This window comes from Bombina bombina, chromosome 3, assembly GCF_027579735.1.
Source record: "Bombina bombina isolate aBomBom1 chromosome 3, aBomBom1.pri, whole genome shotgun sequence".
NCBI lineage: Eukaryota > Metazoa > Chordata > Amphibia > Anura > Bombinatoridae > Bombina > Bombina bombina.
In genome coordinates, this window is record NC_069501.1 from 1,052,670,385 (window position 1) to 1,052,682,884 (window position 12,500).

The 12,500-nt window shown below is 32.8% G+C and overlaps 2 protein-coding genes across 2 annotated transcripts in view; both read right to left on the bottom strand.

Annotated features, from left to right (window-relative positions):
- HOXC4 (homeobox C4) overlaps window positions 1-12,500 on the bottom strand; it is a 132,916-nt gene that overhangs the window by 120,054 nt on the left and 362 nt on the right. The window lies entirely within an intron of this gene.
- HOXC9 (homeobox C9) lies at window positions 902-4,164 on the bottom strand. Its single transcript, XM_053708282.1, has 2 exons — window positions 3,185-4,164; window positions 902-1,638 (listed from the first exon to the last, which is right to left on the bottom strand). The coding sequence occupies exons 1-2, from the start codon at window positions 3,747-3,749 to the stop codon at window positions 1,394-1,396; spliced, it is 810 nt and encodes a 269-aa protein (XP_053564257.1). The 5' UTR covers window positions 3,750-4,164; the 3' UTR covers window positions 902-1,393.

Below are 12,500 nucleotides of genomic sequence, written 5' to 3' on the forward strand. Positions count from 1 at the left end.
AAAAGTAACACAATTAATTATTTTACACATTTTATTAACAGTGGTACTCTCCAAGTGCATAAATCCTGACATCTAAAAGCTATTAATAATCGTGTTGCTATAAAGATAAAATTCCCCAAATTATCTTTTTTTTTTTTATATAAATAGCCCTATTGTGAACTTTAACGACCACAGTTCTATAGTTGTTGATTCAATCGAACCATTTTACTCAAGAAACACTCACTTTTTTCTGTTATTTTTTTCTGTCATTGTCTTTTCAATGAGAAACTGAATGAATATGTTTAAAAATTGAGAGTACAGAATTGGACTTTGGATACATAGGATACAGTGGGGGAAAATGATAAATGCTGTTAATTCTTACAAAAAATAAATAAATGTTAACCCACATAACTTTAATATGTGCAGTTTACACGGTAAGCTATAGGAATCAATAGTTAAAATGTGGAGAAAAACAAAAACATTTTGTAGGACATATACTAACTTATAATTGTTACTTTCTATTATTGTTTAAACCTGACAGGTCTCTTGGTTGTCTGTGACCATAAATAACCACAGCATTAATTGAAACTGGAAGTCAAATGCAAATGATACAAATACATCTAGCACTGAAATCAAGGTTTTTTTTTTACTGCACGTTTCACGCTAACTAGGGAATCTTCTGGGATGTTTTGCCCCATATTGAAACATTATCATTTTTAAAGTTGAGCTTCTTGAGAATACTAACTATAGTTACTGGCACTTGAGCAGATCTGGAAATTTGAACCTATTATTAACCGTAAGTAGATCTATTTTTTTTTTTTTTGGGGGGGGGGGGGGTTATTGCCACTTGAATTAACTGTATTACTTTTTATTTCTTAGCTTTGCTTGTGACGGTGAAAAAACAATCACAACACACAAAATATTGTAGTGACTCTTCTATATTTACATAGAGCTGATCTACAAGCATAGCATAACAATACACAATATTTTTTGTGACAAGAATAAAATACACAAATATTTACATCCAAGGAACTTCATAGACTATAACAAAACATACTGATATTCCTTTCTTTGATCTATACAAAATATGCACCCACGAACTCTTAAAATAAAAATTAACACTGGATAAGTTTAAGTTACAAAATAAAATACTAAAAAAAATATTCAAGTACTTTCTTGTTTTTTGTATTTTTTTAAAGAAATGGAAGGAAACATTTCAATTGCATTTTATAAAAGCCTGTGCTTTCAAAATGCTTATGTGTTTATCTAATCTAAACACCGATATCCACATTCATAGTCATAAAAAGTTTTTTTATTACATAGTGTTTGACCCAAAAAAAAAAGGTTTTCTTCGAGTATCTGTAATATTGAGGTTTTTTAATATTATTATTATTATTAGTGCTTGTGTTAATTTCTAGGGTTGGTCCTTATCGGTTTTTTCTTTGTTCATTTTTTTCATTTTCATCCTTCTGTTTTGAAACCAGATTTTAACTTGGCGTTCAGTAAGATTGAGCACTCTGGCCACTTCATATCGTCGGTCCCTGGTTAAATACATGTTAAATAAAAACTCTTTCTCCAATTCAAGAGTCTGATATTTAGTGTAAGGACATCTCTTCTTCCTCGTTGACCTAGCGTGAATCCAATTTGCCACCGGGTTATCTGAGAAAAAGGGTAAAAAGAAGTAAGATTAACATATCATCTTGATCTCAATGGACTTTAATTAGACATTAAATAAATACGTCCTAATTAAGCTACTGCCAGTGCACCTTATATATTAATGGATCTTAATTATATATTAAATTAATATTTCTATAATAAGCCACTGCAAAAAACACTATACATGTTAAATGAATTTACTTAAATATTATTTAGTGAAGATCCATTATTTATTGCATATAAATAATTGAGTGCACTATTTTCTGCGTGGTCTTTATGCTATATACAATATATTTGCTAATTAACTTAAATAGCTAGAGATAAAAAAAATACTTCCCAAGTGAACAGCAGGACTAGTCCTAAAACTGGGACCATAAATATATATTATATTCTCTAAAGGCCATAAACGCTTTTAGAAACTAAAGTTTCCTTTTATGCAGTTTAACCCATGTGCCCTTGAAAGAGTATCTGTAGTCTTATTTCATGCCTTTTTCCCCTCACAATTTGTTAGCCTTAGGGGTAATAATCTTAGCAAACTGCTTAAAACATATAAAAACTATAGTGCAATTGTCTATTTTAACCTTAAAGTTATCAATTATTTCTGGCTGATACATGTGACATGAGCTATTATTTAATTCTAGCCTCTATATTATATACATTTTATATAAGGACAGATATATGTTCTATATATTATACATATTTGTATAAATTGAACGTGATTAAGTCACACTTAAACTTAGATATCTCCCTTTAAATAAGTTTATTAACTATATTACCCTATTTTAAATATAAGATTATGAGCTTAGATTGGTACTTTTTATCACCATGTTAGCAAACTGGTGCTAGACCACGTGTATATGGGCTTATTACATTTGACTAGGGTCTAACAATATCATTCATATACGGTATTTAACTTTAATATGGCACAAATAAAACATCACCCTCTAAGACCTTTTCTGGCTCTGTGAGTGTGATCTGCAATTGACTATACCCATAAAACTGGGGTTACAATGAAGTGCTCAATTATCCCTTCCCACTAAAGCATTGTAACAGCAGCCTCTGCTCGTCCAGCTTTTGTAGCACATTAACTGATAATAAATAATCAAATGTATTTTGCTGCTTAATAAAATTGAGGTGATTTGGGTTTAAAACAAGCAGGGCAGGTTGATTTGCAGGCACAGGATGGGGCACACACTAGATCCTGCTATTCCATGTATATCTGCTGTTCTATCTATATTGTACTCATATTAAATTGTGATCTATGTGTATAAAAGAGCAGAGCTGAGCTTTAGGTTACCTTTTAATAATGCAACTGTGAATTAAATGATATAAATATTACACCCATGCAATATCTTCTAAAGGCTTCATTATAATCCTTTCTCTTTACTCCAGCTCTAGTCTTCCTGCAGGCAGTGAGCTTTAGGGCTGGGCCCCAGTAAAAATTCTAAAGAGCCAAGGTAATTTCATTTTATGGAGGACCCTAGCACTGGCTATAATTCCTCCTCCTCCCCCTTTCTCCGGTTGTAAACAAGATTTGACTCCAACTTACTAGGGTCTAATTCCGACTTGTCGTCTTTGTGTTTGGCAGATAGGATGGCCTCAGATTCCGGGGAGGGGATGGTATGAAGAGGTGGCCTGTCCCTGAGGTCTCCGGGGGAGCCATACATGTAATCCGGATAGCTGCGGCCATCGCTTGGGCCACACTCCCTTCTGCTGGGGAAGGCGTCTGGCTTGAGTCCGTAGTGGCGGCTGCTGGCTGCAAAGCTTGGGAAGGAGACCGTCCCTGAGATGGGCTCCAGCCAAGTGCGCATATACCTTGCGTCTGTGCCTAAGTGGGGCTGGTGGTGGCTGTAGGGGTGATAGACCACTGAGGACTGGGAGTGCACAGGACCCCATGAGGTGGTGAACACAGCAGGTTTCGGTGCAAAACTGCAGGAAGGAAAATCCCCACAGTCCGGGACTAATCCTGATGGTCTTGCAGTAGCTGGGTGAGCCCCAGTGGTTGGGAACCTTGAAGCCAAGAGGTCTTCACTTTCATGGCTGATTAGAGAGTCCACATAATAGTTGCTGATGGGACCAGACGCAGACATTGTTTCCCCTTCTTTTACATTCATAAGATTATTGTATGAACTGTATGTGTACTTTTTATCTGCTCATAGAACAATCAGGGCAGGTAATTATTTTTTCAGCCATTCATGCTTGTCATTGGCTCAGAGTACCCCACGTGATAGTATTTACCAAAAAAAAAAAAAAAAAAAAATACAGTGTAGATCAATGCGCAGGTCCTATGCCTTTTTTCCTTATTATAATCTGAACGGTCTGGTTCTCATAAAATTGATAAATAATAGAAAAAATGTATGGAAAATCCCCTGGACCTCACCAAGGATTGATGACTTTACTTATTTTAAGGGGATAGTGAAGAAAGCAGGCAATAAGTGGTGTTATGGTATGTGGGAATGGTATAAGGGGACTATTTCTTGACGCAATTCATCTCTGTCTCTTCTGCCTATTGCAGCCAGTATTCTTTCAAGGATGTATAGTACAGACCAGGACATATCTTTTCATTAAAATGCATTATGATTCCTGGATTTCCTTTATAATCACTTACCAAGGATGCACTTATTAGCATTTATGATACCAAGTTAAATACATTCCAGTACTGATTCCTCTCTCTATATATATTCACTATTTACTCTTTTATTTGAAAGCATTATTCTGTGCTAATGAACATGCAAAATGTACCAGTCTGTATATTTCTTATAAATCAGCAGGTACTGAAAACCAGGCAGATCAAGCCATTGGAGTATGAAAAAAAAAGGAAGCATGGAGACATTTGCACAGAATAAAAGTGTTAAGCTGCTCCCATCTTTCAAAGAATGTCTGTATTCGTCTGTTGAGGGTTGGATGTTTTTATGTTCTTCAATAAAAAATTTACGAGGATCATTCGATTGTTCATAAACGTGTCGTTCATTAAACAAAACTGCAGAGTAGGATTTCAACTGTAAAACTAAAGTTACGCTGCAAAGTTTCCCATTCATTTTCAGGGTGGAAGATAAATTGTGTGAGTTTTTTTTTTCATGAGAAATATACCCATCAGAACACCATGTAATGTCACCAGTGTTTGCATTTGCTCCTGTCAATAAATTCTTCCTTATTCTCAACAGAAATTCCTTCACATTTAAATATAACAATCCCCAGGCTTATAATATCCGAAATTCATACAAATATCACTGTATTTATGACACGACTGCAGTCAGGAAGTATTTGTAATGTATATGGAGAAAATATATATATATAATGTTTAAAATAAACTTTCTATGTTTACATATAGTATCATTTATGGAGGAAATGCTACAGTTTAAACATATTGCTGGACTATTGATACAAACGAGCAGCTTTAGTTTCCTGAATTCGATATAATTTCTTGTGTGGAACGTATATGTTATAAGTCTATAGGTCTGAATGCTTGTAGCCCCCCTTAAAGTAAAGGGTAAAATACACAAACATTTGAATCTTTAGGTTTTGCATCGCCTATATATGGATAACCACACTGAATAAATATGTAAACATACAGTAAACATTTTTGCAAATAACTGTACAATCATCATATGATTTATATTCAACATGCATCAGATTAATACATTATCATAAATAGTGTATATCCCAAAACAACACTGAATAACGGGTACAACAATACAAACCACTATACTTATACACTTACAGTTAATTACCTAAATAAGTCACTAATATTTCCATAGTTTTAGTTAAGTTACATTGTATGGGTTACTATAATAACATATCTATAGGAATAAAAATAAAGCATGCTACCCATTCTACTAGATGCTTTCTGGTATATTATGTATGTAGTCTATTTACTTGTGTATTCGTAGCTTTACATAAGAAATAATGTTAATTTAGTGGTTTCATTTCTACAATGTTTGCGATATTTCTGTTTGCCTAGATTGCATATTAATAGAAATTGTAATCGATTGGTGATTTCTATATATGTATAAGATTTCCTTCTGTATGAAATCACAATCCTTTAACAAAATATGTAGCCTGAAGAGAGATCTACCTAAACAATGAAAAAGTAAAATATTTTCACCATGCAAACCAATCATTTGTATAACATTACATAGCCAGGACATTGTTCATCCAATTGTAAGATATTATGTACACGCTACACATAAAACAAGCATATTTAATATGAAACGACAACAGCACATTGAATTGACAAAAAAACAAATAATAAATATATAAACGCATTATAAACAGGTTTAAATATAAGCTAAATGCCATTTAAAAAATGCTAAAATCTCCTTAAACAGCTGTTAAATGTAATATACACCATGTGTCTTTTACTGTAGAAATATGTTCACAAATCACAATTATTATGAGCTGGTTCCATCATTACTATAAAAAGGACTATATTTGAGTACACGTTAATGCAATTGATTCCAGTAAACATCAAGAAGTCCTTTAAGCAATTAGCATGCAATCTGCATAAAAGAAATAAAACAGTTTACCTTATGTGAAGGGTTTTCTTGCAGAGATGAGTGTTTTGCAGTGAAATCACAACAACTCGGGTAAAACTCCTCATTGCTTTGCATACATGCAAACTCATTCATCAAAAATCTTACAGGCCTCTCCCTACTTCCACAAAAAGGCATAATATGATATTCAGTAGACCTGGTCCTGTTGATGCTAATGTATTTCATCACAAAAATAAAGGTATTTTCAACTGCAGCAAAACACATGCAATACCAGTGCTTGGTCTCTACTATTTCCACAAGGAATCCCTCTGCATTCCTACTGTAACAAAGCAGCCATGGTTTATTCATATTTGTGAGTAGATACAACATGCTAATCCAATGATGTATGGAATATTCTTACTATAAACGTATCTATACATGGTATTAAAATAGGATTTGCTAGCATATAATGAGTCTGTGTTTATATATTATATTTTCCATTGAAATCTCCAGCTCAGTCAAGTAAAAAAAAAAAAAACTGTCTCAAAGGGAGGGAGGACACGATCATCTTAAAGAGAAAAAAAAGCCCCCAAGAAGCCTGTCTTGGTGTCTCAGGCCTGCAGGGATAAAAGCTAACCCATTCAAGTGAAGCCTTTTTTTTTCTCCCACTCACTGCAGGTTTTATGAGTTTACTCTGGGAAGGTCTCAAAATTGCACAAGAGAAGAGGAGAGAAAAGAATCACCTCAATATAATATCCTGCTAATAGGAGCCACAGCCCTCTTTGTCCCAAGGATTTCCAAAGGACAGAAAGTGTTCTGGTTTATCCATCATGTGCTGTGGGACAGAGCAGACACTTGCACGCCATCCTTGACAGACAGACAAATGCGGTCTCCAAACATCCATTTTGTAGCTTGACTGTCTTCATGCTTTGGTTCAATAAACACCGTCAAGTTCGGTATAACAAACAAATAGTTTCAGATATCTTTGGATATCACAGTAAACTAGTGCTATTTTGATTAATAAATATATATTAGAGTTTATTTACATCAACAAATCTACATTGCCATGGAATTCATAGCTATCCTTGTGCGAAATTAAGGTAATTAAATCATTCTTTTAAATCTTTTCTCATTTCTGCTCCTTTGCCCTATTTTCTGCTTTCTGACTTATTATTTTCCTTTAAGTATTGCTTCACATCTGTGATTTGATTTCCTTCACTTATTTTGTATCTGTTTATAAACAGACATAACTAATTATTTATGCAGAGTCCTCTGTTCTACACATAAGTTTGCAGTGTACATTAATACTTTTTACTTGTGTTTGTGTGTGTGTATGTATGTATGTATATATATATATATATATATATATATATATATATATATATATATATATATAAATATATATATACATATCTCGAGTGACTGTTACAAAATGCAAGTATTGTTTTGTATACTTAAGAATGAATGAATGAATGAAGGTGAAAATTATAAAATAAAAAAGGATATGGAATATTTTTGCAGATACAAAATAAATAAAGCATATGAGATCTGTTTACCTACACAAACATATTTTAAACCTACATACATATACATGTTGTTGCATATGACCTCACACTATAAGGGATATAATATGTCTAGCACAAAGATGTATGTTTGTACACCATTGCACTGAATGGGTTTGTTCAGCAGAGGGCTAGTACTCAGATGAATGGTCTGTTTGTGGGGGTTTAGGAAGTACACAAGACATCAGCAATCAAAGGAAAAGACTACAGAAGACATCAAAATAAGGTTCCTGCCATAAAGTGGACATCACTCCCATGTGTGCTACCTGCTCTTACTAAGGGCTGTATTCTGCTTCGGGGAGTTTTTCATGCGAAATGACTTTGGATTCCAGACTAATTTTAGTGGTGTTGAGGCTGGTGTACTAAAAATTCCTAAGTGCAATTACAGCCCAAGACCAAATTACTTAACTGCTTTGCGTTCCCTTTCAAATTGACTTGCTTGGTATTCATTCTAGAAACTCAGGATCAAAATTTAGTCAACCCCCACCTCTATAAAGAAGTACTGAAGCAAATTGCATTTTCGTTGTTACTTTGTTAAAATTATCTTAATTTTAATTAGTCTTTACTTACAGCGTGTATTAGTACGAAATATGTGTTTAGATCCAAAGTTTCCAACACACCGCCATAATTCATAGACCAATAAGAAATTAACAATACTTTTTCCTTTGCATTGCATATTAAATTATTTACTATACCATACTATATGACCCAACTAAAAACTTATCTACTAAACGAATGCAACTTCTCCAGCAGAGAAACCATACATATTCACATATAATTGTATTTATGTCTACGTGTGTGTATGTGTATGTATGTAATGATTTGTATGTATGTGTCTGTTTTAATGTATGTTTACGTATGTATGTGCATATATATATATATATATATATATATATATATATATATATATATATATATATATATATATGCGTGTGTGTATGTATGTGTGTTTGTGTAATATATATATTATATATATATATATGCACATACATACATGCAAACAAATATATATATATATATATATATATATATATATATATGCATGTGTGCTTGTGTTATATATATATATATATATATATATATATATTAAACAAACACACATACACACATACATACAGCAGCTTATGTTTGCTTTGTATATAATACACACGTATTGACTGTTAATATATGTGTTCTAATAATCGTAGCAATCATATGTAGTGAATAAAAACGTGTTATAACACCAATGTGTACTATATAAATAAAGAAAAGAAAACTATATACCATTGTGCACAGTATATTGTCACATTTTTCTTTTCTTTAATTATATGTACATGTATTTGCGTTGTGTGAGTTTAAATGTGTAAATGATAAATTTAATGTTATCTTTGCAGATGTGTAACTGGCAGAGAGAAAAAAAGAGAAAAGGAGAGAAAAGGAGAAAGAAAATGTATAGGATAGATAGAAATCAGATAGATAGATATAGATAGAAATCAGAGAGATAGATAGATAGATAATAGAGATAGATAGATGATAGATAGATAGATAGATAGATAGATAGATAGACAGAAAGACAGATAGATGATGGATAGATAGATAGATAGATAGAACATTGCACGCAAACATAATTGAGAGCCGCATAGAAACTATATAGATAATTGAATCTATAGATACATACATAAATATATGATTAGGCAAATAACTGGTACAAAATGTTTTAAAGCTTGGTATCAGCTGGGTATTAGTGGTGTAAACCCTTCTAAGATGTGTGTCAATGAATATATTTGAAAAAAATACACAGTAGATGCTGATATTTGGGCCATTTTTATATTAAATTAAACTTCTTAAAAATATTAAGAAATAATTTCTTTACTTTCCCACGTACAACAAAGCAACAATATGACTGAGGATGTGTTTTGCATACTGTGAATAACGCCAAAGGCTCTTCATTCAGGCAATAGGCCCTAAGACCTTAGATACATTCTTAGACTGTAATATGAAGAATAGCTGACCCAGTGAAGAAGGGAAGAAATGTTAGAGCAAAATATTCTAAAATGCTAAACACAAACCATATCGTAGTACAACAATATACATCGAAATAATTATATTATTTAAAGAAGATCGTCCTATTAGAAGCTATGGGGGTCTAGAATAGCAACGCATTGTCAGAAGAGATGTGCTAAATAAACAGTTGAAGAAAAATAGCTTAATAACTTGTAGAATATCTTTGAATGGAAACAGAATGTATAGAATAGATAAAGGTCAACTCCAATTTTACACCAATCTAGGAGACATTCTGGATTAAGAATATATTTAATTCATTCATTCATTCATTGAGAGGTATATTAGTTCCCTTTACAATATCACACTGAATAGCAGTAGACTAGTTATATGTTTCTAGGCTTACAGGATTTTTTTTATTTTTTTTTAAATACATGTTTTAATTGTCTTCACACTGAGATAATCTTTTAATTTAAAGCGAGTAATTAATAAATCAGTGTAAATAAACTATTCTTGTTTTTTCTTTATTTTTGTTATAATAATTAAAAAAATAAAATATGCACAGTCCAAATTAAATATAGAAATTGTTTATTCTTTCTGTATTGTGATTCCTGGAAATGAAAACATTTTATTACGATTGTGGATGGAGCCATAAAGGTAACTCATCAGAATGAACTAATGTGCAAGGTGAAAATATAGATTTTAATATGAAACTTTTGTTTTATTGTTGATAAATAAATGTAGCACTGACAAACGAAGAATACAAGCATGCTTTGGTGGTAACACATTTAAAGAGGACAGTGCAACGAAAGAAGGTCTTATAAAAAATAATAATGTTCACAGGATTCCATCTTAATTTTCCCCATGTGATAGTTGGTTTTACAGTTTGGACAACAATAACATTTTATACAAATGGCGAGTTATATTGCAATTTGTAATCTTAAAACCATGACTGGAAAATAGATACGTAGTCGAATTCATTAAGATAAACAAATCCTACAGAAATATTACTTACACATTGTCTGAACATAAATATTATATTCCCTTTCCCATATATGCCACACATATTGTCCATGTAACGTTACTTACACATTGTCTGAACATAAATATTATATTCCCTTTCCCATATATGCCACATATTGTCCATGTAACGTTACTTACACATTGTCTGAACATAAATATGATATTCCCTTTCCCATATATGCCACACATATTGTCCATGTAACATTACTTACACATTGTCTGAACATAAATATTATATTCCCTTTCCCATATATGCCACACATATTGTCCATGTAACATTACTTACACATTGTCTGAACATAAATATTATATTCCCTTTCCCATATATGCCACACATATTGTCCATGTAACAATGTAAATGTATAGCGGTTATGTAAATATTTAAAATATAAAGAATATTTAAAAACAAATGTATTTCTTGTAGCTTTTGCTTTGTAAATAAATAAAAAGACAAAGAAAAAAAAATATGTACGTATCAGCAGTATTGTGATGGTAAACAAAAATAATATAAATGAAAAAAAGAATACAATAGAACACTCATTACTATATAGAGTCTCATAAGAGCCTTGAGCCTTGTATAATTTTATTTTATATGGTAATCAAATTGCAACAGAAATCCTAAGTGCAGAACAGAACCCCAACAAAAGTGTATGAACAAAATGTCAGAAGAAATGTAACGTTTTCTCATGAACCGTCCATTTCCCCCAACACTTTACATAAAGTGCAAAACGTGTGATTTAACAACTGTCCCTACAATATAACCCACTGTTCTACTTGCAATAAACAGTGCAATTTCCTTGTCTCCAGTATAAAGGCAATAACTAAATAATTTAATAGGATTTCTGAAGGAAGACTCCTTTTGTCTGACCCAATAATTTGAGGAAACTCATTCTGCCAGGAAACAATGGTGAAAGAGAACAGGAGTGAAGTGTCTTGTAGCATTTATGGGACCAATGCTTTGGGAATAGACATCCATTTGCTCTCTATTCCTTCCACCTCTGGTGCTATCAGCCTAATAGTATCTGCTGCATGAGGCAATTTGCTTCCCACTTGCCCTGTTAGGAAGTCACTTGCTGAGCCTGCTGTGTTTAACGGAAACCGTTGCTCTTGATGAAGACGAACTGACGTAATTAAGGCAGTTTCTTGTTGCCGAGTTAAAAAAGGCAATCCCAACAACATGAAACTACCTAAACCACAGATCAGCTGGATAGAAGGATGGAACATCCAAAATTCCTTGTCATATTAAGAAGAGGAGGGATATTAAATATCAAATGGGGTAAATGAAATATAAAATAACCTTCCTATAAGTGTCTAAGAGAGGGGAAGCTTCCTTCACTACTCCATCTGCAGACTGCTCACAGCTACTTGGCAAACATATGAAACGCCTCTCAATCATTTACAGATTTTCATATCTTTCCTTCAGAAACCTCTAATAAGCAAAGGGATGTGTTCATTCCTTGTCCCCTCCCTTCTTAATTCTCAGATACTCCATTCACTTATCAATTTGTTCCTATAAGACACACATAGAATGCTTCTCTGCAGACATTTGCCTCAAACTGTCTTTTTCTTGACAAAATGTTTACAAAAATATCAATATAACCATATAGTGAGCACTAATTGCTTTTGAGACCTGAGAGGCTTCTGCCCTACAGAACACAGGCTGGGAGTTTAATCAGAGATGGAAGAGACAAGTTCAAATTAAGGATATAAACAACCAGACAAATGTCTCCCAATGTCTAATTGATCGTCTGAAAATCAAACAATCCGTGTTTACTTGTAACCAGCCACAGCAAACTAGACCTACTTCATTCAGTATGTGATAGAGAAA